General features: G+C 39.4%; 1 protein-coding gene across 3 annotated transcripts in view; it reads right to left on the reverse strand.

Moving 5' to 3' along the window:
* Nucleotides 1-1,942: 1,942 nt before the first annotated feature.
* The window catches only part of mical2a (microtubule associated monooxygenase, calponin and LIM domain containing 2a), a 35,486-nt gene continuing 13,864 nt past the window's right edge, over nucleotides 1,943-23,564 (reverse strand). The window contains exons 3-22 of one of the 3 annotated variants that reach the window (XM_034196995.1): nucleotides 18,355-18,562; nucleotides 17,481-17,597; nucleotides 16,381-16,482; nucleotides 14,369-14,524; nucleotides 14,139-14,239; nucleotides 13,507-13,764; nucleotides 12,839-12,954; nucleotides 12,560-12,686; nucleotides 12,350-12,440; nucleotides 11,693-11,840; nucleotides 9,977-10,176; nucleotides 9,048-9,151; nucleotides 8,811-8,882; nucleotides 8,559-8,711; nucleotides 8,093-8,185; nucleotides 7,405-7,671; nucleotides 6,062-6,169; nucleotides 3,940-4,120; nucleotides 3,757-3,833; nucleotides 1,943-3,675 (exon numbers count right to left, since the gene is read on the reverse strand). In XM_034196995.1, the coding sequence (XP_034052886.1) occupies nucleotides 3,274-3,675; nucleotides 3,757-3,833; nucleotides 3,940-4,120; nucleotides 6,062-6,169; nucleotides 7,405-7,671; nucleotides 8,093-8,185; nucleotides 8,559-8,711; nucleotides 8,811-8,882; nucleotides 9,048-9,151; nucleotides 9,977-10,176; nucleotides 11,693-11,840; nucleotides 12,350-12,440; nucleotides 12,560-12,686; nucleotides 12,839-12,954; nucleotides 13,507-13,764; nucleotides 14,139-14,239; nucleotides 14,369-14,524; nucleotides 16,381-16,482; nucleotides 17,481-17,597; nucleotides 18,355-18,562 (3,081 nt within the window). In that variant the 3' untranslated portion in view covers nucleotides 1,943-3,273. The remainder of the gene's footprint in view (nucleotides 3,676-3,756; nucleotides 3,834-3,939; nucleotides 4,121-6,061; nucleotides 6,170-7,404; nucleotides 7,672-8,092; nucleotides 8,186-8,558; nucleotides 8,712-8,810; nucleotides 8,883-9,047; nucleotides 9,152-9,976; nucleotides 10,177-11,692; nucleotides 11,841-12,349; nucleotides 12,441-12,559; nucleotides 12,687-12,838; nucleotides 12,955-13,506; nucleotides 13,765-14,138; nucleotides 14,240-14,368; nucleotides 14,525-16,380; nucleotides 16,483-17,480; nucleotides 17,598-18,354; nucleotides 18,563-23,564) is intronic. The other 2 variants (XM_034196993.1, XM_034196994.1) reach the window with 2 other exon arrangements.

Below are 23,564 nucleotides of genomic sequence, written 5' to 3' on the forward strand. Positions count from 1 at the left end.
CTGTCACATGTTATGCTCATCAGGCTGAATTCTCCTTTAAAGTATTGTCTATAGTGTTAGATTATATATTTTTGGGGTGATTTTATGAAAATGGGGTAAGAGGAGCAACACTGCAGCATAGAGGGCATAATTTATCTTCAGACGAATGTGTCAGCTTGTTGGCTGTCGTCATGAACATGTAGACAATTAGACAACATTCATGAGATTAATTAAATATTTGTTCTGCATTGAATACAGCACTGGTGGACACTTTGGTAAGTCATATTCAATTTCATGTTTACAAAACTCTGCACTTAGTGGAATATTATCCTCATTATTTACTGTATAATAAATGTTGTATGAGTAGTCACAGTGAAAGAGTTAATGGTAAACATATTTTCAAACTGTAACTATCCTTTATTACACATTCAAATCAAAGGAAGGAGGAACAAAATATAACCCGGTGTTGAAGAGAACCTTTTTACAATATTCAAGCTATTTTTTAAGTCAGAGGAGGTTAAAGTCCTCTGAGTTCAAAGCGCATACCTAAAATGTTTTTTAACCCAACATAGATACTTATTGATTTCAAGATACTTAAAAGGAGACAGATCCATTCCACTAATGTGTTTTATTATAAACCAGGTCACCAGGCAATGAGAATATGAAGGTACAAAGGTTACTGCGCCACATTTAAAGAGAAGGTTCTCGACATTTTTCTACATTAAAAACTCTGTATTGAAACATAAAAATGTGCCTCTACAAATAAAAACATACTTTTAATATTTATTTATCGAGGGAAGTGTCAACGAGACAAATGTTCTCTTTTACTCAGTTAAAAGTTTAGTCTGACAGTAGAGCGATCAACTTCTCCTCATAGACTCAAGACAGACATTTGAATAAAAGCCATCAAAACTGACCAGACAGGACAAGAGATCCTCTCTTTTGTTATTCACACATGTATCTGAACCTGCTGCCTACATTACCCACAATGCAACTAAATACTTACAGAGCGGGTTACAGCGTTGGTGCATTAACTCTATCTGTAGCCCCCCATTCGTTTTTTGTTATTTTCAAAATAAGTGACATTACAAGACACATCAAACAGCTCCCCCTGGAGTCCCTCGAGGCTTTACAGTACAGCTCTTCAGAAATAGTTAATGATTAAATGAATGATATTAAACAGCATTTCATTCAGAAACATTTTTTAGCTGTATCATCTTGACCATGGAACTGACCTAATGAGTTTCAACATATTTTAATTGCAGATGTTGAATTTTTCTGAGAAATGTAAATACTACCCATGCCTGTTGGTTTTAATTTAAAAATATTATTGACCTTAAAGTAGAGCATACTGTAGAGCTGGGCAACTCCTTCTGCTGAGGAAAGTGTTATAAAACATTCAAAAGAGGTATGAATGAACCGTTGTTAGTTTTTTTTATTAATAACTAATACTTACAAAACCTTCCGTCAACTGACATGCCCTGATGATTTAGAATTAACAGGTTTAATTTTATGAGAAGAACACCAGATTTATCGTTGGTTTCTTCTCTTTAGTACAGGCACAATAATTAGGCCGAATTGCAATTCGGATATCCATTATAAAAACAACAAAAACACACAAAATTGGATATGAATGCAAGCATTTCCGATGTCCGGAACCAGGCTCCGTTAGTAGTAGTTAATTCCCAAAGCAGAATCAATGACAAACACTGAAGCGGTTTATCAGGCATGAGTTTAGTCGATAATACTTCAAACGCATAACCTTTAATCACTCTTGGTCAGTTTTTCATCGTAAGTTCCTGCAGCCTCCTCACAGTTATGGCACATGACCGCGTGAGCATGCAGGTGATCACCTTCAAAATGTTATTTCTCCTAAACATCCAGCTGGCTCACACACTTCATAAAAGGCTTCGGCTGAATGAGGGGAAAAGAGAAAAATAATCTAAAACACAGAGAACACAAATAAAATTGTTGAAAACGTTTATGAAAACAAAGCAAAATACTGACATTCATAAAGAAGACGCTGGCACCGTTACATGTTACAGTTCACAAGTATTGTCGCACAGATGTATGAAGTCCAGTCAGTGTGTAAGAGTCATTTCTTTGGTATATTAAAACACTGTAAAGCAGCTCATATTACATGCAGCAGATTTAGTAATTTAAAAAACATAAAACAAATTAGGTAGCTGACAACAAAACACAAAAATCTAATTGCATATCCGGCACGTCATGCTGTAAAAACAAGTCTTTGCAAATATCATTCACAGATATTGTATACAAAAAACACAACTCTGAAGTGCTTCATAGGCATCAATAGATAGTGTCCAAAGTAAAAGAGACCTGCAGTTGATCTTCCAACAACATGCTTTAAAATGATGGCAAGAAAGGCGAGCATATTCAAACAGCATGCTCACCAGCTTCTACTGTCCACAGTAAATTAAAATAAATCATAAATAAATGTTTTTAAACGTAATGCTATGTTTTACAGGGAGAGGTTTAAAATGGGCATAGTATCTCATTTGAGCTTTAATGGTTTTTCTGAGAGTCAACAGTAGATGGCAGCAAAGTAGAACTAAATACTGAGAGGGAAACTCATTGCAGATATTCTTTGGTGTTATCCATTCAAGAATCCTTAAAAAACTAAACTGAGAGTTCAATATAAAAATAAAAATAAAATGGTAAAACACACAAACCTGCATTTAGATCTTAGAGGGAAACAAATATTGCAGGAGCAGGTATGCATAGTCAAAAGATAACCTGTCTGCTGGTCAGCATTAAACTGAGAGCTGGCTGTTTACTGCTGCTTCGACGAGGCAGTTCCCAAAAATAAAGTGCATCAAGTTAGTCAGTCATGACCTGATTTAAAACATCTAACTGCAGGATACATTTTCCAAGACAGTTTGTGAAAGGTTGAGTTCTACAGCAATGATGATTTCAGCAGTCTCAAGCCTTTAATGCACTGACTGTGGCCTGTTTTATTTGCATTTTAACTACCTTCTAACTATTAATTTAACTTATTCTCACCCAACAAAGAGTGCAGTTTACACATCAAACCCACTGCAAAATAAAAAAATGCAGCTTTTATCAACCCTAAGGTTGAATGAGCAAACCTACAGCGACTCTTTGGCTGATGTACAAGACACTAAGGGCAGTATCATCATAAAAGGCAAGTAAACATTACAAAGCTGCTTGTGCACGGCTACAAATTAAATAAAAAGAGAACACTCCTGCTGATGTGCACTTTGGCCACAGATTTAATGGCATTTGAAGTCAAATATTAACAGCTGGAGTCTGCTAGATGAGCCTGTGCCCTATCTGCTCCTGCAGCCACAGCAGAGCAGGCTGCAGAGCGCCGGGCCCCTCAGGAGCCTCTGTCTGCATCTGCAGCAGAACGTCGTGTAAAACTAGCAGCAGGGGCAAGCTCACGCTCAGGAGTTCATACAGGAGCTCATAGTCCTGGGCATTGTCCCTCAGGTGGGCGGCGAGGCTCTGTGCTGTACTACGCACACGATTGGACAAATACCGGGGGGCGTTACACACAGCACGCGTCACACGCAGGGGCCAGCTCAGGTGTTTCCTCATGAACGAGCTGAAGGTACCTGCTGAGGATTCACTCTGCAGGTCCACAAGGCTGCTGGACTGTGAGCTCTGTTCATCATCTACACATGGCTCCTGTACTCTGGCTCCAGATGGATTCTACGTAGAGGACAGAGGAGTTAGAAATCTTACAGTAAACACTGCTAGATTAAGATGGATATGTTACAGTAATGTACTCACAGAGCGAAAAGACAAGTTCCTCCATAGGTTTGTCCCGTTGTTGCGTTGATCAAAATGAAGTTTACAGTACAATTTTCCTAAAGGATTACAGCAACGGTCAGTAAATTGTAGCATGCTGAGCTTGGATTTATATTGTAAATGTAGATTCAGTACTCAGGAGAGCTGAGATCTGATGACACATACCCTCTTCAGAGTCGAAGGCATGTGCTCCCTGTCGCAGGGTGGAGCTGCAGGTGGAACAGCGGAAACACTCCCTGTGGAAGAAGAGCCCCTCGGCACAGACCCTCTCCACCATGTAAACACGCTTCTCGCATGAGTGACACTTGTCGCCCGACGGGGGGAATGCCCTTCGTACTGAGCCGCCCTGGGATACAAAAACAATGAAGATGAGCAATGTGTCACAAAAGCTTAAACACTGACTTTAACCATTCTTATCTATCACTATTTCATACTAGTTCAACTCAGGGTGATTCAATATTCACAATTTAAGATCACTTAGATGTCTGTCACTTTTGACAAAAAAAGACTCCTCAAAATAATCCTTTATAAGAGCCTTTGCGGCTATTCAATATGTTAAATCTAATTTGATCTTTTTAAAGTTTTAATGTCTGGTCAGTATTACCTTGTGGCCTTATATCTTTTTTTATAAAGCTATTAAGAAGGGCTTGAATTAAGATTTTATATTCCAAGTTCAAGAATAAACGTTTAAGTTCAACGGTTCTTACTGGTCACATAACTTTGTGCGATACATTTAGACTCTGTGTTGTTCTTGGAATTGTTGAGGAAAGCTTGAAACAAAGGTGGCATTACATGCAGGGAAACTGGCAACATTAACGGCTGAGTGCAAGATAAGAAATACCCAGCCGTTTCAATGTCACTCACCTCCTACATTTCATATTGACCAGATATAAATAATGTGTACTGTGAAGTCTGCAACCTCGACCTTGTTTGCAACGGCACACTTAGATTCAGCCAAGAGGAAAACATAGCAACGGAGAGCAAATAAAGATAATTATAGAATGGATTTAAACACAAATAAACACAAGTGGTTAGGTTGGTTAGGTTAAAACGTTTATCATGTCTAAAGAGTTCCCCAATGGCTCTTGAGAATTGAAATGTGATCCAAACATTGTGTACCAGGAGTTGTTCCTTTATATTTAACCAGCATGCTATAGCATCTGGCTGTGGAGTTGGAGCAGGCTGTTTGGGATGGGTGGAGCAGAGGAACCCACAAAGTGCCACCACAAGAACACACACTCCTCTTATGTGAGGACGGCTCGTGATTAAAAGCATGAGGGGCAGAAACAGCAGTTAAAACCAGAGCTCTCATGCAAAGCAGCAGTCATTTCACATACAACAGTTATGATTAAATAGAAGGATGACAACAACGTAAAGCTTGAGCTGAAATGCTTGTTTTTTTAAAGCTGTTTAGAACAGAAAGAAAACGTGCTGCCATCAGGATTAATAAAAGATGTTGTTCTTTCACTACCGAAACACTAATTACATCATGAGCATTAGGTCGACTAGATAAAACTACGGCTGTCTAAAAAACTGTCCTTCAATAAACCGTAACTTATTAACATTTAAAATGTTCCAAATTGGTTGAAGCTTTAGAGAGAGTCAAGGTTGTTAAAGGCTGTAGTATGTGGTGCTGTTACATTTAATTTTGTTATACAGTATTGACACATGCTATGGCAATCTTGTTCTTAAAGAAACATTATCATTCATTTGGAGTCCTATGTTTGGTAAGCGTATACATTTAAGCACAATATTCACTCTCTATTAGCTCTGTTTTTGGTGTCTGCCAACTCCTGAGGGAGAAATCTGGCTTTAGCGGTTAAATGCTGCACTATGTTTACCAGCTAGTCGCTAAATGGTTCTGTTTGCTGTTTGGTTCAGTGTAGGTAGTGTTCAGTGGGTTTTATAGCTTTCTTGCTGAAAAAGCTGCCTGCTGTGACTGAAAATGACGCTATGAGAGGGGTGAAAGTGAATCAACAGTAAAGTTGAGAGGTCTTAAGGTTTATGACTACCGCTTTCACGTTGTTTTCACATTGTCATTTGCTAAAGGAAAAATATAAAAAAATACTATCCACATTAAATCTCACTTTGATGAAATCAGTCATTTAATTATTATGACAGGTAAAATACAAAATGAAATGTATGGTTTACAAGATAAGGGATTATGTGAAGACTGGCCAAATGCAGCACTTATGATACAAAACACAACATTTCTCTTCATGCATTGAACACACTGTGAAGAGCACAGGGTCAGGGTGGGGTCACACAGCAGGCAGGATATAGTCACCTTGAGCTCAGCAGAGCTCTCTGCTGAGAACAACCCCCTAAGGTGAACAGCTTTTTCCTTTATACTCTTTGTGTGAAACTCTCTAGCCTGTTGTGTCTGAGCTTTTTTCTGCAGGATGACACGGAGGACAGGTACAAAACAAAAGCCATCAGTCTCTACAGTACAACGAGACACATTCTCCCAGCAACAAATGTGGAGCTTTCCGTGTGTAAATAGCTAGACTAATAACCCTTTAATAAGCATTACACCGGTAAATGATGAAAGGCCTTTCTGTTCCTACTTCCCCAATAACAAGGAGAAGTGGGTATTGTTGGAAGGAGAACAATAGCGTGGCTGTGTGGGATGAAGGCTACCTTATTACTTTCATTTCACACCCCACTTGATGTGGTTACACAAACTCTACTGGAGCAGAAAACAGCCACACAGAAATGGCACAGGAATCAGAGACTAGTACGTTGGTTGAGCCAAAAATAAAATGGCAATAAATCCCCTAGTGAAGTCGTAAAGTCAGATTTCAAAGCACTTTAATGCACAATGTTGAACTTTCTACACATTGATAATACAGGTATGGACAGAAATGTAATTATTCACTTAGTAATTTGAGAGTTAGAATATTCAAAGGATAAATACCACTGTCTTGTGCCCAGGTATGGATCTATACTCAGAGGGGGTTACACTAGTATTTAAAATGATCTAATATTTAAGTAAACAAAGAAGGCTAATAAATCATTAAATACAGTCAATCTGCACTGAATAAGAAGAGCTGTGGTCACGAAAATAATCCATCTGGAGTGCAGTTTATGCAATATTAATTTAGTTGAAATGTATTTTAACTGAGTGTTTACTCTTTATTTGTTTAAAGAACACTGCAGTTATGTATCTCATAAATCACTTTTCTCAAAAAACAAAACTTTTAATGACTTGATAAGGAGAACTATTTTTCAGTGCTAACTTGAGCCAACGCAGGCAGGCAGTAGGAACGTCTGAACAATCCAAAATAACTTATTTGAAGACCTAAGCAAAGGCCTGCAGCCCGGCTCTGGCCAAACCGGCTCAACTCACACTCAGACTGGCCAATAATCCGCCTGTGTCCCTGTCTCAGCCCATGGCCAGCTCTGTGGGCCTGCTGCTGCCATTTTTGTCAGGCTGGATAATTTAGGGGCTGACTTCACCATCTGACTACACATTACACAAGACTAAATGTATAATCAGGGCAAAATATATAATCAGCCTTCACTCTGGGGCCTCTTTGGGGATCGGAGCATGCAACAATCAGTGGTTTTGAAAAGAATGCAGGGAGGAAAAACAGAAGTTAAAGACGTGAAGGAGAAGATAGAGATCACCTCAGAGACGTGTTCGTCCACCTCCCTGAGGCGCTGGAGGACTCTCGACATGAAATGGATTGCAGATTGGCAGGAGGGAGACGGAGCGGGGGGGTCTGCGCTCTCAGGCTGAGGCTCAGGCTTCGTCTCAGCGTGCGTCTGATCAACATGTCTGAGCCTCACTACAGAAAATGGATGCTGGGCCTCGGGCTGCAGCTGAGGTTTGGGGAGGGTCTTGGGAGGCGGGCGCACTAAGTGTTCGGCTGCCTTTCTGATACTGACTTCAAACTGAAAGGAATAATATACAGTAGTGCACATCAAGCACAGAACTCCATGAATGTATTTTCTCCATTCCTAAAAAGCAGTAGATCATTTAAAGATCCAGGTGGTTTTATACGTCTCAGCCCATTAACCCCAAATTACTTTGCTGCCAAACATCTTCAAAGCATTGCACGCGTATTTTGAGGTGTTATTCCCGCTGGCATAGCATGGAAATCAACTTGCATAGGTAATCTATTTCAGTAAATATTCTATCTGTTTCATGTTTTGCCAGAGTTATGTAATCATCACATGTTAACCCAATGGCAAGCAGGCTGCTGTTTAAACAATTCAAAAACTGGAAGGTCCGAATGAAACTCAAAACCTGACAGCAACATTTATGAATGAGAGAAACTGTTCACAATATCTTTCTCTGGTAGCTGCAGACTACCTGCATCTCAGGAGGAGGTTTAGGTGGGACTCGAGGCCTCAGTTCAATGTGCACTCTCTCAGCAAAGGTAAGAGTTTGCAGGGAAGAAGACGTCTTTGCAGAAAGGTTAGGAAGAACGTTAACAAAAAGTCACAGAAATAGAACAGGTAGAAACGATTAAAGGCTGGAAACAACAGAGAAGAGAAGACTTTGTAACAAAGGAAGGTTTTGTCAGATTAAGACTGCAGACCACGGTCCAGACTCCAGCTCACAGCAAGGGACATTTAAAACATATGTATGATATGTTATAAAAATAAAGCAAACCATTTTAACTATATTAAAGCAGTAAGAATTAAACATGTTGCCTTTAGAAAAATACAACATACATACAGTACAGTAAAACATACTTTCTTACAGCCCAATAGGACGACAATTAAAACTCTAGTTGGACTACAGTAAAAATCAAAACGATGGGCCTGTTTTAAACACGTTTGTTTACCTGTGTTTTGCTGATGGAGTAGCTGGGTCTGGGTGAGCTTTCAAACTTGGCCAGCAACTGAGTAGAAATTGAGCGCACTTTATTTTCCTTTGGCTCTTGGTCGTCTCGCACTGGGGAGCCATTACTGGACAAATTGGTGGCCTAACAAGAGACAGACAACAGGGAAGATCCTACTGTATCAGCAGGCTTTTTTAATGGTTGTTAAATATACAATTACAAGTAGGTAAGTTAGCAACAAACCTCCTCCAAATAACTGCAGAATTTCCGCCTCCTTTTGTAAATGGGATCTGTACCGTCTGTCTTCTGTTCATCCTGAAAGGACAGCAGAAGAAAAGAAAACTGAATTTCAAACTAACAAAATCTCATATGTTTATTTAATAAAATGCCTTTTATAACTCATTTAACAATGACATACTGTATGTTTATAAAACTAATTCCAAATGAATGCATTTTCAGATTTAAACTGTGTGGGGTTACCTTTGGTACCCGTTTCCTGGGCTGTGCAAGATTGAGCACATTATTATTACTTCTGACATCCTTAGAGGGATAATCTTCATTATTTTCATCCACTCCTCTGGATCCTGCAGTATAACACATGGCTGCATTAGAGTTTCCAAGTTTCCACAGTGCATATCCATTAAAGTCAGATGATATCAATGAATAAAGACCATATAGATATAGATAGAAAGTTATACGAGTGGTCTGCGAAAAAAGTGATTGTAGTGAAGAGAAATGTGCCACTGAAAAAACAAAGCCTTATTGAGTCCCTCAGCTGCATGTCAGAGGGATGTGACTGGTGTAAAATAAACAAGATGTTATACAGGTAGATAAGCATTCAATATCGCTTCATCAGAGAAAGGCAGCTGTTTTCATGTTGTCAAGACTCTCAGACTACAGCAGTGCACATCTCTGGTGCAGATACACATTTCTCTCATGCCACTTTACTTGAAACATAGGACTGTACAACACCTGTTGTTTTTTTTACAAGAAACCAACGTTTTGTGGTTGTTCTACATATTTTAGCCATAAAATACAATGAACATTTTATAATCAACATAACAAATAACAATACATACATACAGTAATTTAGAGTTGAATAGTAGATTTGATTGCAGGGGTAGAGTACATTAGTCAAGAAGTGTACAGCTGAATGCAGTCAGAAATAGTAGTCAGTAAAGTAGAATAGCATAAAGGAGAGTAATGAGAGTACATTAAAGCAGAATTAATTACAGTAGAACAGAGTTAAGTAGAATACAGAACAGAAAATTAAAGCACAGCAGTGTTGAGTACAGTACATTCAAGTAAAAGTAGTGTACACTTGAGTAGAGTAGTATTGAGTACAGTACAGTAGAATAAAGTTAAGTAGAGTAGTATTGAGTACATTACATTAGATTAAAGTAAAGTACCTGAGGCAGGTAGAGGTGTGCCGCGGAACAGCTCGTAGAACTTGGACAGGTAGGTGATCATCTTGGTTTTATCGAGCTCCTGACCAACACTCAGCTCCTGCCCGGATGTGAATGACGCGATGCCGAACTCACGCTCACTGATGTCAAGAGCCAGCTGGAGGTTTACAGAGTGGTCTTCCTCGTTTAATGAATCAAAATCTCTGATGGGAAAAATACAGTTATGTTGACTTGAGTGAGTGGAAGGTAATAATAAAAAAAGATTTAGCGTACATATTTCTTTGCAAAGTAGATGGGAAACATATATAGTCAGTGTCAGCCTATAGTTAGGTTTTAATGTACTTCTGTCTGTTTCTGGTTTACATTAACCCTGATCACTCGCACATCATATACATATAAACCTTTATCATTAAACATATTTTCCCTTCCTTCATTTTCAAAAAATGCATACTTTTCACTAACTGCCCTGAATAATGGCACAGGAATGTAACTGTGAGGTTTGTAGCTGAGATTCTTGAAAGGATTATATCCTGACATTCATTTCATGCTGGTGTCAGGTGACTGATGTTGAGCAGAGTGTAAGATAATAAGCACACTAATATGAAAACAGTTAAAAGCAAGCACAATGAAAGGCCTTTACACAGAATACAACTAAATCAATTTCCAGCCCTGCAGAATAACTTGTTTACTAAATTGCAGGAGAAAAATGGCAGCAAATCACTTTTAATGGAGGAAAACGGCAGCACTGACGTCTGCACCTTCGCTGATGGTGTACAGACGGCGTCAGAAATAATGTAAAGAGCAGTAACCTAGCAGCAGCAAACACAAACATTGGTGTTTTTCGGTAAGTTCAGGGGTTCGCTCTATCTTCCTTTCTTTCTTTTTCTAAGAACCTGCATAACTCTCTGCTGTCTGCTCTGCTGACAGGCATGCATATGGAGGAGGGAAGGGGGGGAAATGCCAGTGGTTCCTGGAAACTTACAGAACCACAAGAAATTGTAGTGGCATGTGGCGAGATATGAAGGCAATAATTAAAGTGTGAGAATATATCATTACATTTGTAAATGTACTTATCTACAGTTGCATCGGCTAATTCCACACTTTGCTAGTCAGTCTCACCATTACAAGTGGAAACTAAGGTACAGTTTTACAGTTTCTTTCTATTTTAAAAAGGAGGGTTTTGTGGACACTGAAGCACACCAAGTCCTATACGAGTAATTTTTAAAAAAAGGGACATAATTTAGACTTAAATCCTAGTCAATGCTAATATTTCTGGAGTATAAATGTTATAACAGGGATTGAAACGACCACTTTTTATTTCAGTTGAGGTGATAATCCCGTTGACAAAGAGGCCTTGGAAAGAAATGTGTGAAATGTACACAGCTGCTACAGACTACCAGCTATATATATGTATAGGCCATCTATGTATGAAGTATTTCTCACATCCATCAGCACTTTCTGTGTGAGGAAGTAGAGAGCGCAGCACAAAACACACACGGATCAAAGACTTTCTCTCATACCTACAGTAGCATATTTTACACACCTTTAATAAATTATTTTTCTCACAACCAGTTGTTACAAAAAAAAAGAGTGAAGAGCTAACCTTTAAAAAACTAGTTTGTTAATGTGACTGAATGAATGCATTAAAAACACTGGTTTCAGATGTAAAGATAAAGCCCTGCAGTCTGGTAGTGATATTATCTTGAGTGTGTTACGTACATCAGCTGGGGTTTGAACCTGTGGATGAGGGCGCAGAGGGCGATGCCACTTTTCCAAGAAGACGTCAGGTCTGTAATCATCACATTCCTGAAGCCATCCGTCTGTTTCTGGCACCAAGTAAGAAGCCTTGTCGGTCTGATTTCTGACTCTGAACAGAAACGTATAGTTCAAGATCTCAGCTAAAGAGGATATGATGTCACAAGCATGGACCAACACATGGCGTGCCAGTAAATGACGTTATCACAGAAATGATGCTGAGGTATGTACAAGACAGGACATGTACTTTCTCACAGCATTCGATGAAAGATTCTGCTACTGCTTTTACAGTATTGCTAGTTCCAAGATCATAACCCACTTTGTTACAAATAAGGACACATGTTCACTTTTCCCCCTTTTTTGGTATGAAGCACAAAACACAGTGCAATTTATAACAAGGAGCTTGAGTAATGTTGACCTTTGATAGTGATTTAAATGTGATTCATTAAATGTGTCTTCTATTATGAAATGAATACCATTTCTCAGAACTTTCTTAGCTGAGGATTATTAATAACATAAGATGAGAAACCATGATCAATCAGAATACTACTCTAAATAAACTAAAGAAGGGTCATAAGCAGTGTTGAACTACAGATCACCTCTGGAAACACTTAGACTTACCTTGTCTGCTGAGATTGACAGGTCTTCGTATGGTAACATTACGCTGCAGAGAGCAAGAACTCAATTCTGTGCTGATGTACAAGTGACGCACCTGAGACAGGGAGGAGAGGGGAAATGATTACAACAAACACCCTGAAGAAGTTGTGTAAGAAGTTTTGTGGATGGAAAGATGGAGAGACTCTGGTATTGCCAAGGTAAGCTCCCTCTCACCTGGTGTGGCCTGACACAGGCGGAGTTGAGGTTGGGGTACCGAGTCCCAGGGTCTATGGTGTACTGCTCAAAGTTTTTGCCAATGTTTTCAGTTGTTGTCTGTGGAAGTAGCCTGTAAATACTCTCCCTATAGAAACACACAATGGAACATAGTTCAAGAGAAATGGTGTTATGTAAATCACTTGGCAGTGCTCATTCAGACCGTATCTACAGATGCTATACTTAGCAGTATTGAATTATGTATTTATGTATGTGTATATACTGTATGTGTGTTTGTACCTTTCTGCCAACACTTCCAGAGCCGTGCGACCCTGAGCCCAGCTCTTTACCATCCAGGCCGTGTCAAAAGCAGCCAGGAAGCCTCTGGCACATCCCGTCCCCATGGGCCAGAAGGGCTGCACAGAAACACACAACAGATATAAATATGATTGTCTCTCAGTGTTTCTACTGGAATTTGTTAACCTGCATTAACCCCCCCAAGAGTTGATTAAATAATGACACATGTACCTTTTACAGTTTTTTTGCTGGCAATCATGTTTAGCATTGTAAGATCACATATCAAAATGCTGACTATCAGACTTTTTGCAAACAGCTATAATAATGATGGTGAATAAGCATTTGTCCCGAAAGCCATCTTTTACGTCTTTCTAAATGTAGTGATTGTCACGGAGTACAACCAAAACATTCTCCAGTGCTCCACTGTGTGACTACTGGCAACATTATCATCAAAGGTGAGTCTTTATAAAAAGAGGAGGTGGAGCAGCTCACACACTGGAGAAGGACATCAACAACAGTGCTGCAATGACCCCTGCCTCCCCTCTCTCTACTCTACAGCAAAACAAGACTGCCAGATTGTGTAACAGTTTATTTTCCCAGGCAGTCAGGCTCCTCAAAAACCTGCTACCTTTCTCCACTCATCTGAACTGGGCTCACTTTCCCATCCTTACCTCGAGTAAGCTGTCGCCAACCAGTGCTACCAGCAGCTGGTGTCCAAATCTCTCCCTGACCAGAGCAGCGTTCTCCGAGGCATACATGTTTGTGAAGTCAAACATCGCTACATCTGGCTGCCCGCAGTGGTTCATGGCAAAATCCAGCGTGGGAAGTTGGTAGTTGGTGCCAAAGTCAGCAGCCTCTCGGGCGTAGCACAGAAGAGCTTCCTGGTTGACATTTTCACTGCTCAGCAGCATCTGGGTGTCTATGTAATCCTGTTTAACACAAGCATGAGAGTCAGGAGTTTGAACACAGAAAATCTCAACATTTCCAAAAAGATCAAGATTACATACTGTTGCTTAAGAGGGATTCTTTTGTTTTTTAAAAGCTGCAGATGGAAGTAAAATATAAGCCATAAAATATATGAAAATGCATCAGATAATGAAAATGATGAATGCAGTTTTGTGCATGTCATTCTTTACTGAGATCTTCCCAACTAACCTGTTTCTTGCTGCCTATGGGCTCTTTGCTTTATTGATGGCATTATGTTTTACTACAATTGATTATATTGATTCCTTCTTTAAATGATAAAAGGAACTGAACTTCAAGAAGGTACAAATAATGACCCCTGAACACATGTTGTGCTTACATGGATGACGACTCCTTTGTCCAGCAGGCTTTGCTTCTTGGCAGTCATGACAAAGTAATGTGTGTTGTCCCTGTAGTACACGATGTTCTCCAGATCAATTCCTGCACAAATGATAGGGTTTGAGAATATTTAAAAGCACCAAAGAGGCATCAAATGTTGTTGTAGAGGACACTACTTTAAGATTCATTATTCTTTATTCCAGCTAACTCCACAGTAAGACTGAGCCTCACCTGTCTCCTCTTTGAGGTCGAGAAAGAATTTCTGGTTGAAGATGAAGGCCACGCCGCTGATCTCTTCTACTCTCGCCTCTGCAGTTGTGTTCCTGTTAATGAAGTTAGCTGTTATGGCTATCGCCAACTTTCCCCTGAACTCCTTCCTTTTGAAACCTGAAAATCAGATAAAGAATGAATTAGATAGATGGGGGGGGGGGGATAAAGGATGATGATCTTCACAGGTAAACCAGTACTCGGCTTGTCTGTTGAAACCAAAGGAAATCTAGCCTTCAACCGTAATTACAAGGCAGTTATTTCAGGATAAGAGGCAGCTTAAGAAGGTGAGCTCTTGTATAACCGAGGGAACAAAAGGCAGGCATTGCAAAAAGCACCAGGAATTACATTTAAATCCTTTTGTTTAATTATCCTTCAGAAATGCAAGTTTAGCATTTAATGGCCACTTCAGCCTTTCATTTTATGAAGAATCCACTTGATGGTGTCAGAGAAATAAGACATTTTATTGTATTCATATTTTCATGGAATATGATTCTATAGAGACTGTGCAATACTAAACCTGATAAAAAAGAAACTCATCTGTCATCGTGAGATATTTTTGAAAGACATCAAGCAGCAAAGAGAAAATAAAATAGGGTTTTCTTAAAGGCACAACGTTCTAATGGATTAAGATGAAGGTTGCTGTTATATTTTCATTTATATCAAATCACCTTTTAAACCAGCAAACCACTTGTAATTCTAAAGCTGTAAGTGCAGTAAAGAATGGTATTGTGTTGGTTGCTAACTACAACTGAAACTATGAGACAGTGAAAGTACTTAGGAAGGAGTGCATGTCTGAACTTGTGTCACAGCTCCATACTGTCACTGTTAAGAATCCCAGAGGAACATTTCCCCCTTCTCTATTTCTTCACTGCAATGCAGATGTGATTGTATTTAACTCTGTGTTACCGTAGCTAGGCCACGAAAGCAGCTGAAAGGCGGGCTGACTGCAGGGGAAAATCATTCCCTCCAGGCTTCATCATAATTGAAGAATGAGCTAAACATCTTGTCTAGCCCAAAATTGCCCTTTTTAGGAATAAGCATCTGATGCGAAATTGGTTGTTGGATGACAGCATTTTTAGGAGAGAGTCCAGCGTGAATGCATCAGCTGCTGAGCCAAAGATCTATTTATGAGCACTGTTTCAGGGTTTTGTGATAAACCTTTCCCCTGGAGAGATCAATGGCTTCATACAGGTCTAAGTTTACCAAAAGTATGTTTTAATTATAGCTTCACAACAGAAATAGTGCAGCACACATTACTCAAAGGAAAGCTCAGAAACACTATTCAGTCAACAAGGTGTGCTGGGTTTTATCATAGTTCTCTGAAACATGCCTAGGATGGGAGAGATTTCCCAATAATGCGAACACATAAGTGGAATATGGATAGCCTTTTTTTATTTTTTTTTATTGCAAATGAACCTCAAGCGAAAGTTCAGTCAGGAAGAATATCTTTTGTTGGCTAAGGCATGATGTTTTTTTCCCAAACATCCTGCCATTCACTCATCTCACGCATACTCACTCATAATTTCCTTACTGTATTTGTCTGGGGCTGTCAATCGTTATATCTGCTGCTCTCATTAGTTGGTCACATTTATTCAATTGCACAAAAACACACCTACATTTTTATCCTACCATCTTTCTGATGTCTCTTTTCAAAAATATCTCCATGTATTGAGTAAGTTCATGCTGATGTATGACGCGCCCCTTTACTTCCCAAATAGTTTTACAGATTTATCAGCCTCATAATTGTATCTGCCACCAGCCTCAGCAGTATCATCATAAACCTCCATCCCCACCAGTTTCTGGGCTCCAAGCGGGGATTTATCTTTCGGCTGCTCAGGGCAGACACACTTTTGATAACACATAAACACTGGGATCACTGTTTTTTTACTTCCTGGAACAGACACTGGTGACTTCATAATGTACTTTGTTGGCACCTGTATTTTTAACACCCCTTTTGTTCACTGTCCTCTCACCTTCCAGAGTATTTCTGCGTCCGTCAGCCCCCACCACGACATCAAACTCAAAGTTGGCCACGGGGTGATCAGCAGGTCGGATTGCAGCTCTCCACCCAATACCTGAGAGACAGAAACCAAACGGAGAAGGTGTCAGACACATCAAATAAGTATCTTTACATACATTTGAATATTCCCTTCCCCTCCAGACATCTGGACCATTCTGACACTTTCTTTGCTTTAATAGTTCTACATAAATAGAAAGATATAATGGCATACTTTGCGAGCTACAAACGTGACTAACAAACAACACAGTTTACAGATTTAACATTAGCCTTTTAAAGTATGCGGTGTGTGTGTTGCAGGAGTGTGAGAGCTTGGGGACAGTTTGTTGCATCGCCTCGTGGAAAATTCATACCATGATGTCAAGGGCACAGCTAAGTCCATCACAGCAGAACAGGAGGGATAAGTTTGTGTCTAAATTTAGGCAAGGCTCTTGTTGTTATCACAGTATAGATATAACAACTGAAGAGAACACCTGACAGCAAAGTGTCAGATATTTTCTTCCTGAGAGTCTAGTCCAGTCTGAAGTGCTGAATGTCTAAGAAAATCATGACATGAGAGGGAAATACACAACAACTGCCACAACGGACAAATTGTTTATTTACTCATTTGATATGCAAATGCTGTATATATATAGCATGTGTAAATGAACACTTACAGGAACGTTAGCAAATATACTTGACCTGTGCTAACCTCATCTAAATATAATGAAGAACTAAATCAGTGCCAATGTCTTCCCCCTGTTTATTGGTGGATGTCAAGGATATTAAATGCTGCAAGATGAGAAGTCCCTTGCTGCCTGACCAGTCCTGAAGCAGAGCAGCAGAGTAAAAACAGATCTGAAAAGAAGCTACACAGTATCTAACAAACTGACAGATATAGCCTGATGTCTATATCTAGCTTTACTCAATATTAAACTCTTCAACTTCATGCCACCTCACCCCCCGGCTTTATTGATTCCAGCTGTTCTTCAACTTAAACAAAGCTAGCAGATTATGAAACAACCGTCTGTGGATTAATATACACCCGGTATTTATCTTTGGTTTGTGGATGGATACCTTCATTTTCCTGATCCTCTGGAGGTTCCAACAGTTTGACAAACTCCACATTGATGTGAAACTCCACAGCAACAATCAGGGCAACCTTCAGCAGGACCAGCTGCAGCTTTTGAATGCCTGGGAGACACAGAAACACACATCAGTGTTTGCAAACACAAGTAAAACACTGGCAGACTCTGTGTTTGGTGTTATGTTGTCTTGACACTGTTGAGAGAACTGTTACTCTCCTGTATCTTTGCTGGTGCTTACCTCTTGTAGTTATGTTGGAAAGAATAGCACAAACCAACACTCGGTTGATGTTCTAATCCTACAGTATATATACATGTCCTTTATATAGATTTTAAACTTCAGTTATTTCCTAGAAATCTACATCATTTACTTTATTCATGTACCCTACCTTATAGAAATGGTTTTGAAAGTACACAAATACAAGTACATAATGATTCACACATATACAATCATGCATCAAAAAGTAGTAAAAGGAGTGGAAATAAAAGATACAGCCCAAATTGTATAGCTGTACTACAGTACCAAGAGAAATGCAAGATCGATAAAAGGCCAAATAATATATTAAAAAGTTACATAAAAGCTGATAGAATTGCAAGGCCATAGTCTGGAGCTTCAACCCTTTTTATATTCCAATCTTTATTCCAGACTCAAGGTCCATATCACATACAAAAAGACAAAACACACATCAATAAATAAGATAAAAAGCTAAACACAAAACAGATAAAAACAAACAGATAGATTGTAGCCTGTGTCCAATATAATAATGTACATTAAAGGAGATCACAAACACTAATAATATGGGATCACAGGTCAATGAAAAGCAGAAACTGCCAGCGTGTTTGTTTCTATAAAGTCAGACACTCACTTATGTGGTCTATGGCCCCGGCGCAGAATTTGCCATAGAACTTTTTGGCCCCGAGGCCCCGCAGGTCATGAATGGTGTAAGGCCAGAGGTGCAGCACGTTGTTCCTGGCGAAGGAGTCTCTCTTTTCGATCACCACCACTTTGGCACCCATCAAAGCGAGCTCGATGGCTGTCCGCAGGCCGCAGGGGCCGCCTCCGATGATCAGGCACTGAATTAAAGAGATGACAAATTGATCTCATTACTTACACAAGGCAGAAATAAATAAAAGTAATCAAAGACAGCTGAGACTTTTCCTGCAGAGAGGGCTGGGATGAAAAATGGTTTACAATACATCCTACTTGTTTATTAACATAGCATTGTATCATCTACATAGATCATGACAGGAAGCAGCACTTTACTGCATCACTGGAGCATTTACAGGCTGAGTGTCACACTCAAGGACACTTCAGCAGAGCTAACACTGACTTCTCCGGACCCTGTGTGTGTGTGTGTGTGTGTGTGTGTGTGTGTGTGTGTGTGTGTGTGTGTGTGTGTGTGTGTGTGTGTGAGGGTTGTTCGTGAAACATAAAGAGAGCTTACACATGCCCGAAGCAGCGCATTTATCAGGAAATTGCCAAGAGGAATGTTTGTGAACATCAAACCATGATAACAACCGTTGCCCTACATGTCTAAGGAGGTATTCATTCATCGGCCTCACCCAAAAAATGCATGAAGTCAGTTTATTGAGGTTTTAGATTGCGTCTGAGAATGTGAAACTCAAACATGACATCATCCTCTTGAATGATAGATGAAAGAAATGACGCATGTGTAAACTGTTTTAGTTCTTTCTAAAAACACAAAAAGAGGCTCTATAGAGAACTAAAAGGAGAAAAATCTATTTTCTTTCACCTTCCAAGAAAATACTTTAATGCAACAACACAAAGAGCTCCACTTTGTACAATCTCTAAATCCCACCAGTGTGCAGACAGAAGTTCGAAACATATTTGAACACAAGAATTCACTTCCTGCAGGATAAGACAAAGTGCTGAGAGTGCAATGAGGTGCCATCCGTGCATCAGTTCTGTGAGATAATCGGAGTGGGTGACTTTTACAGAACACCCAGTGCCAGCTGACCGAGCTCCAAATCCTGCCCTAAATGGCTCTCTACTCCTGCGCTAAAACCAGATGATTGGGGCTTTAGTCACTCCCTATTCTCCCTCTGTAAAAGTGTGGTTAAACGTCTGCCTCACTGGGGATGTGGGTGATGAGAAACACAGTGTGTTATCATGTGTTGCCTGAGGTTATCAGGATGAGGTATTCTCAGGTGTGAAGCACACACACAGGTGGTGAGAGAGCTGCCCAGACAAGCCTGGCTGCTGGCCATGTTTTTTTGTAATTCCCTCAACAAAAGGGCACTGAGTGTAAATGTAAGCCGGAGAGAGATGAAGGGATGCTGAAAATGTCAATTATGTGCACAGTACTAACTCAGTTTATTCAGATGTACATTCACAATGTGCACATTTCTAATCTAAACTCATGAAGCTGTTTCCATCTGTCTATCAGCCTTTAGCGGTAACAGGCTGTTGGTTTTAGCCAGTTTCCATGAGCCAATATATTATTCCAGATACAAGGCTTTTCCTGGTGGCTCGCTCCACATCTGTTGAGTCAGCTTCCTTTCAGCTTCCCACTTGTGACCTCGCTCTTATCCCACAGCCACCTCGCCCTGGTCACATAGAGAGAACAGTACACCTATTGTATCACAGTATGATCACAAATAAATAAAATCTGTTAAAAAAAAACTGTTTTCTATTAAAACGTACAGGCTGCATTATGTGTTCTCATCCTTGGAGAAACTTGACATATTTTGGTATGTGTCTGAACCTCTCTTCAGTGGTTCATTAATAAAACAGATATTTCAACGTGTGCCTACTTTGTTCATGTACTGTTGAAGTTAATTGCAGTAGTTGTGTGCTATAATGTATTTTTACAAAGTGTGAAGAGGAGGCAACTTTAGAATAGGGAACATGTTCAGGTCAATTAGAGTCAAACTAATAGCTTATTGGTTATGAACAAGACTTCACTTTAAAATAGGGAACATATTCTTAGATAGAAATACCTAATTAGAGTCAAACTACTAGCTTATTGGTTATGAACAAGCCTTCACTTTAACCCTTGTGTTATGTTCACATTTCGCACCCTTTGGTAATGTTCGGGTCAAATTGACCCGGGACATATTTCAGGGTTTAAAAAAAATACAGAACTAAATTCAACATGCACAATTCCATAGTCTTTAACTCATTCCCCAACAATATAAATGAAATATATGATTAGTTTTTGAAAATACTCTTTGCTAGATCAAATTTAACAATGGAAGTGTCCATCGTTTTTTGTGATAAAAATGTAATTTATGTTAAAAAATATATGCTGTAATAAAAACTAGGTTTACATTTTGCTCATGCTTTTCTAGGACAAATGTAAATGAACATTTTTTTTCATTAATGTTTATTATTTTTAAACTGTCATATCATAATCAAAGCCCTGAAGGAAATAAAGCAATTTATCAGCAATTGGAACACAAGAACCACATCCAAAAGTATTTGGCTGTGAAATATAGAGGGAATGAAACATCCATATAAATTACATAGAACAGATATAAACACAAAGCAAATAAAAACAATTAACAGTCACTATTCATAAAATACAGTATATCCGAAAAATATATTGATGAAGTGACGCTGCAGAACATCATGTGAGTCAATGGGCAAGTCCGTTTAGGAAACACATGATGTACAGAACTTCTTCGTGTGTATAGCACAGATGTACTTGTTGCAGTTGCTGCATGTAGTCTGTGTCTTGGAGTCCTTTGAGGGTCCACAGACCTCACAGCTGGCTGTGGGGGTCTTCCAGAAGCTGACTGTGGGGGTCTTCTTGCGGCTGGCTGTGGGGGTCTTCCAGAAGCTGGCTCTGAGTCAAGTTCATCTTCCAATTTGCTGTCAAATTCTGAGTTTACCTCCACATTATCCTCATCTTCAGAAATGTCTTCCTGTCCCACTTCACCGTGTTCCTCTAATGCATTCCACTCACTCTCATCCATTATTAGCTCCAAGGCTCTGAACATAATATGTTTTGGCCATTTTGCTGGTAGATAATTGTAGTTCTGGACTACACTGTAATGTGAGGTTACAGTGGTTACAGTATGTCTCTGTTTAGTCCCTCCTCCGGCGTGCAGGTGCGAGGGGGACAGTGCGAGAAAATGTAAAATGTTTATACATTTCTGGAAGATCTAAAATGTTTATAATGTTCTAGGATAGTTTTGTGTACACACTACAAAGGGTAAAGATCAAGGGAAAAGAGGAACAAACAGCTTCTCTATGCATACGATTGTGTGTGTGTGTGTGTGTGTGTGTGTGTGTGTGTGTGTGTGTGTGTGTATGTCTTTAGTTTGTGTGTTTCTGTGTGTGCGTGTGTCTTTAGTTTGTGTGTTTCTGTGTGTGTGTGTGTCTTTAGTTTCTGTGTTTCTGTGTGTTTTTCTCTGTCTGTCTGTCCTGGTATTGTATCCGGGTCAGATTGACCCAAACCTCTTATGAAGGACATAAATGCGGGTGGGCATTTTTTCATAAGTGGAAAAAAATTAAAACAATTCCACATGTCCTTCACAATAAATAAGCCCCGGCCATTGAGTTTCAGGTTGAACGAAAATATCCTTATATTTTTTTTTATTCATTGAAAATGGAAATCGGGTCAATTTGACCCGAACACCACACAAGGGTTAAAATAGGGAACATATTCTTAGATAGAAATACCTAATTAGAGTCAAACTACTAGATTATTGGTTATGAACAAGACTTCACTTTAAAATAGGGAACATATTATGTGTAGCTGACCGTTGAGCGGCCCGACCAAGCAAGGAGGCAGAGGCAGAACGTCCAAAATACAACCCGGTGTGGGCATTTATTACTCACGGGCACATGACACAGCCTCAATCTCGCTGTTCACGTGAGCACAGTCACCAGCAACAAGGATCTCACGCACCAAACAAAACAGGAAACACAGAGCCTAAATACCCACACTAATTAACCCAAGAAGACACAGGTGAGGGGGGAGGAGACAACACAGGGCACCAGGTGAACCCAATCACCAGCCACAGACAAAACGGGAGGGGGAACACTTTCAAACTAAATCACATGTGCAATATTACAAGGCCCGAAGCTGTCAGTCCACAGTCACATCTTCTTAGATATAAATACCTAATTTTGAGTAATTTAGACACAATTAACACTTATAGTTTCATGTCTTGTTACATAAGAAGAGATCATATTTTGTTAAGTGTTATTATGGGAGAAAACTATTCTTGTGGTACTACTGCCTTATTAGGCCCATATTGAGCAGAGCATATTAAGACCAAAACTCATGTACAACAACTTCCTTACTTGCAATAAATAAACACTAATTAGAGGGTTATTGAGGAAAAACTCTCAACTAATGGCTTATTACTTGTAGAATATGGTCATGTGGAATAAGGCATTAATAAGTGTTTTATAATGACTAATAAAGACCCAATATACTGCGAATATGCATGCTAATTAACAACTAGTTGATGGTTAATTTGTGTACCTTAATATAAAGTGTTACCAAATCAAGATATGCCAACAGTTTAAGCGTTACATACTGTGTTGTGTCACTGAGATAAAATGATGAAATGTGCCGGGAATAATTCAAAAAATCACATAAAAGATGAGAAAAAAATATCAATTTGCAATTTCTCCGTGCACAGTGAAGCTTTATGAGGAAGGAACAGACTGTCGGTTGCATTTCAGTGTCACAACTGCCAGCTGTGTCAGGCCATTAAACACGGATGACATCACATCCTTTAAAGATTGCTGCTACGGGGGAATATGAAGACGAGGCGCCGAGTAATATCACATCTGTCGAAGTTAAAAGAGCTGAGGTGCCATAAAACCAAGAGTCGTCACCAGGTGATTTTTCCCAGGGAGAGAATAAATTAGAGATCAAATAAAAGCTCATTGTTCATCCTGTGAGTGATTAAAACAAACGTAATAGTGCACGTGTGTGCTGAACATGTGTGGATATTAATAAGCAACATAATAAAATGGCAGACTTTTATAAGCAAAACTCAATCTCATAAATTCCCAATAAAGTGAATAGTGTTTCAATAATGCACACACTCCACTGTTTGTACATCTGGTTTAGTACTTTGGGAACACTAAAGT

The sequence above is a fragment of the Gymnodraco acuticeps genome, unplaced genomic scaffold, assembly GCF_902827175.1.
Source record: "Gymnodraco acuticeps unplaced genomic scaffold, fGymAcu1.1, whole genome shotgun sequence".
Lineage (NCBI taxonomy): Eukaryota > Metazoa > Chordata > Actinopteri > Perciformes > Bathydraconidae > Gymnodraco > Gymnodraco acuticeps.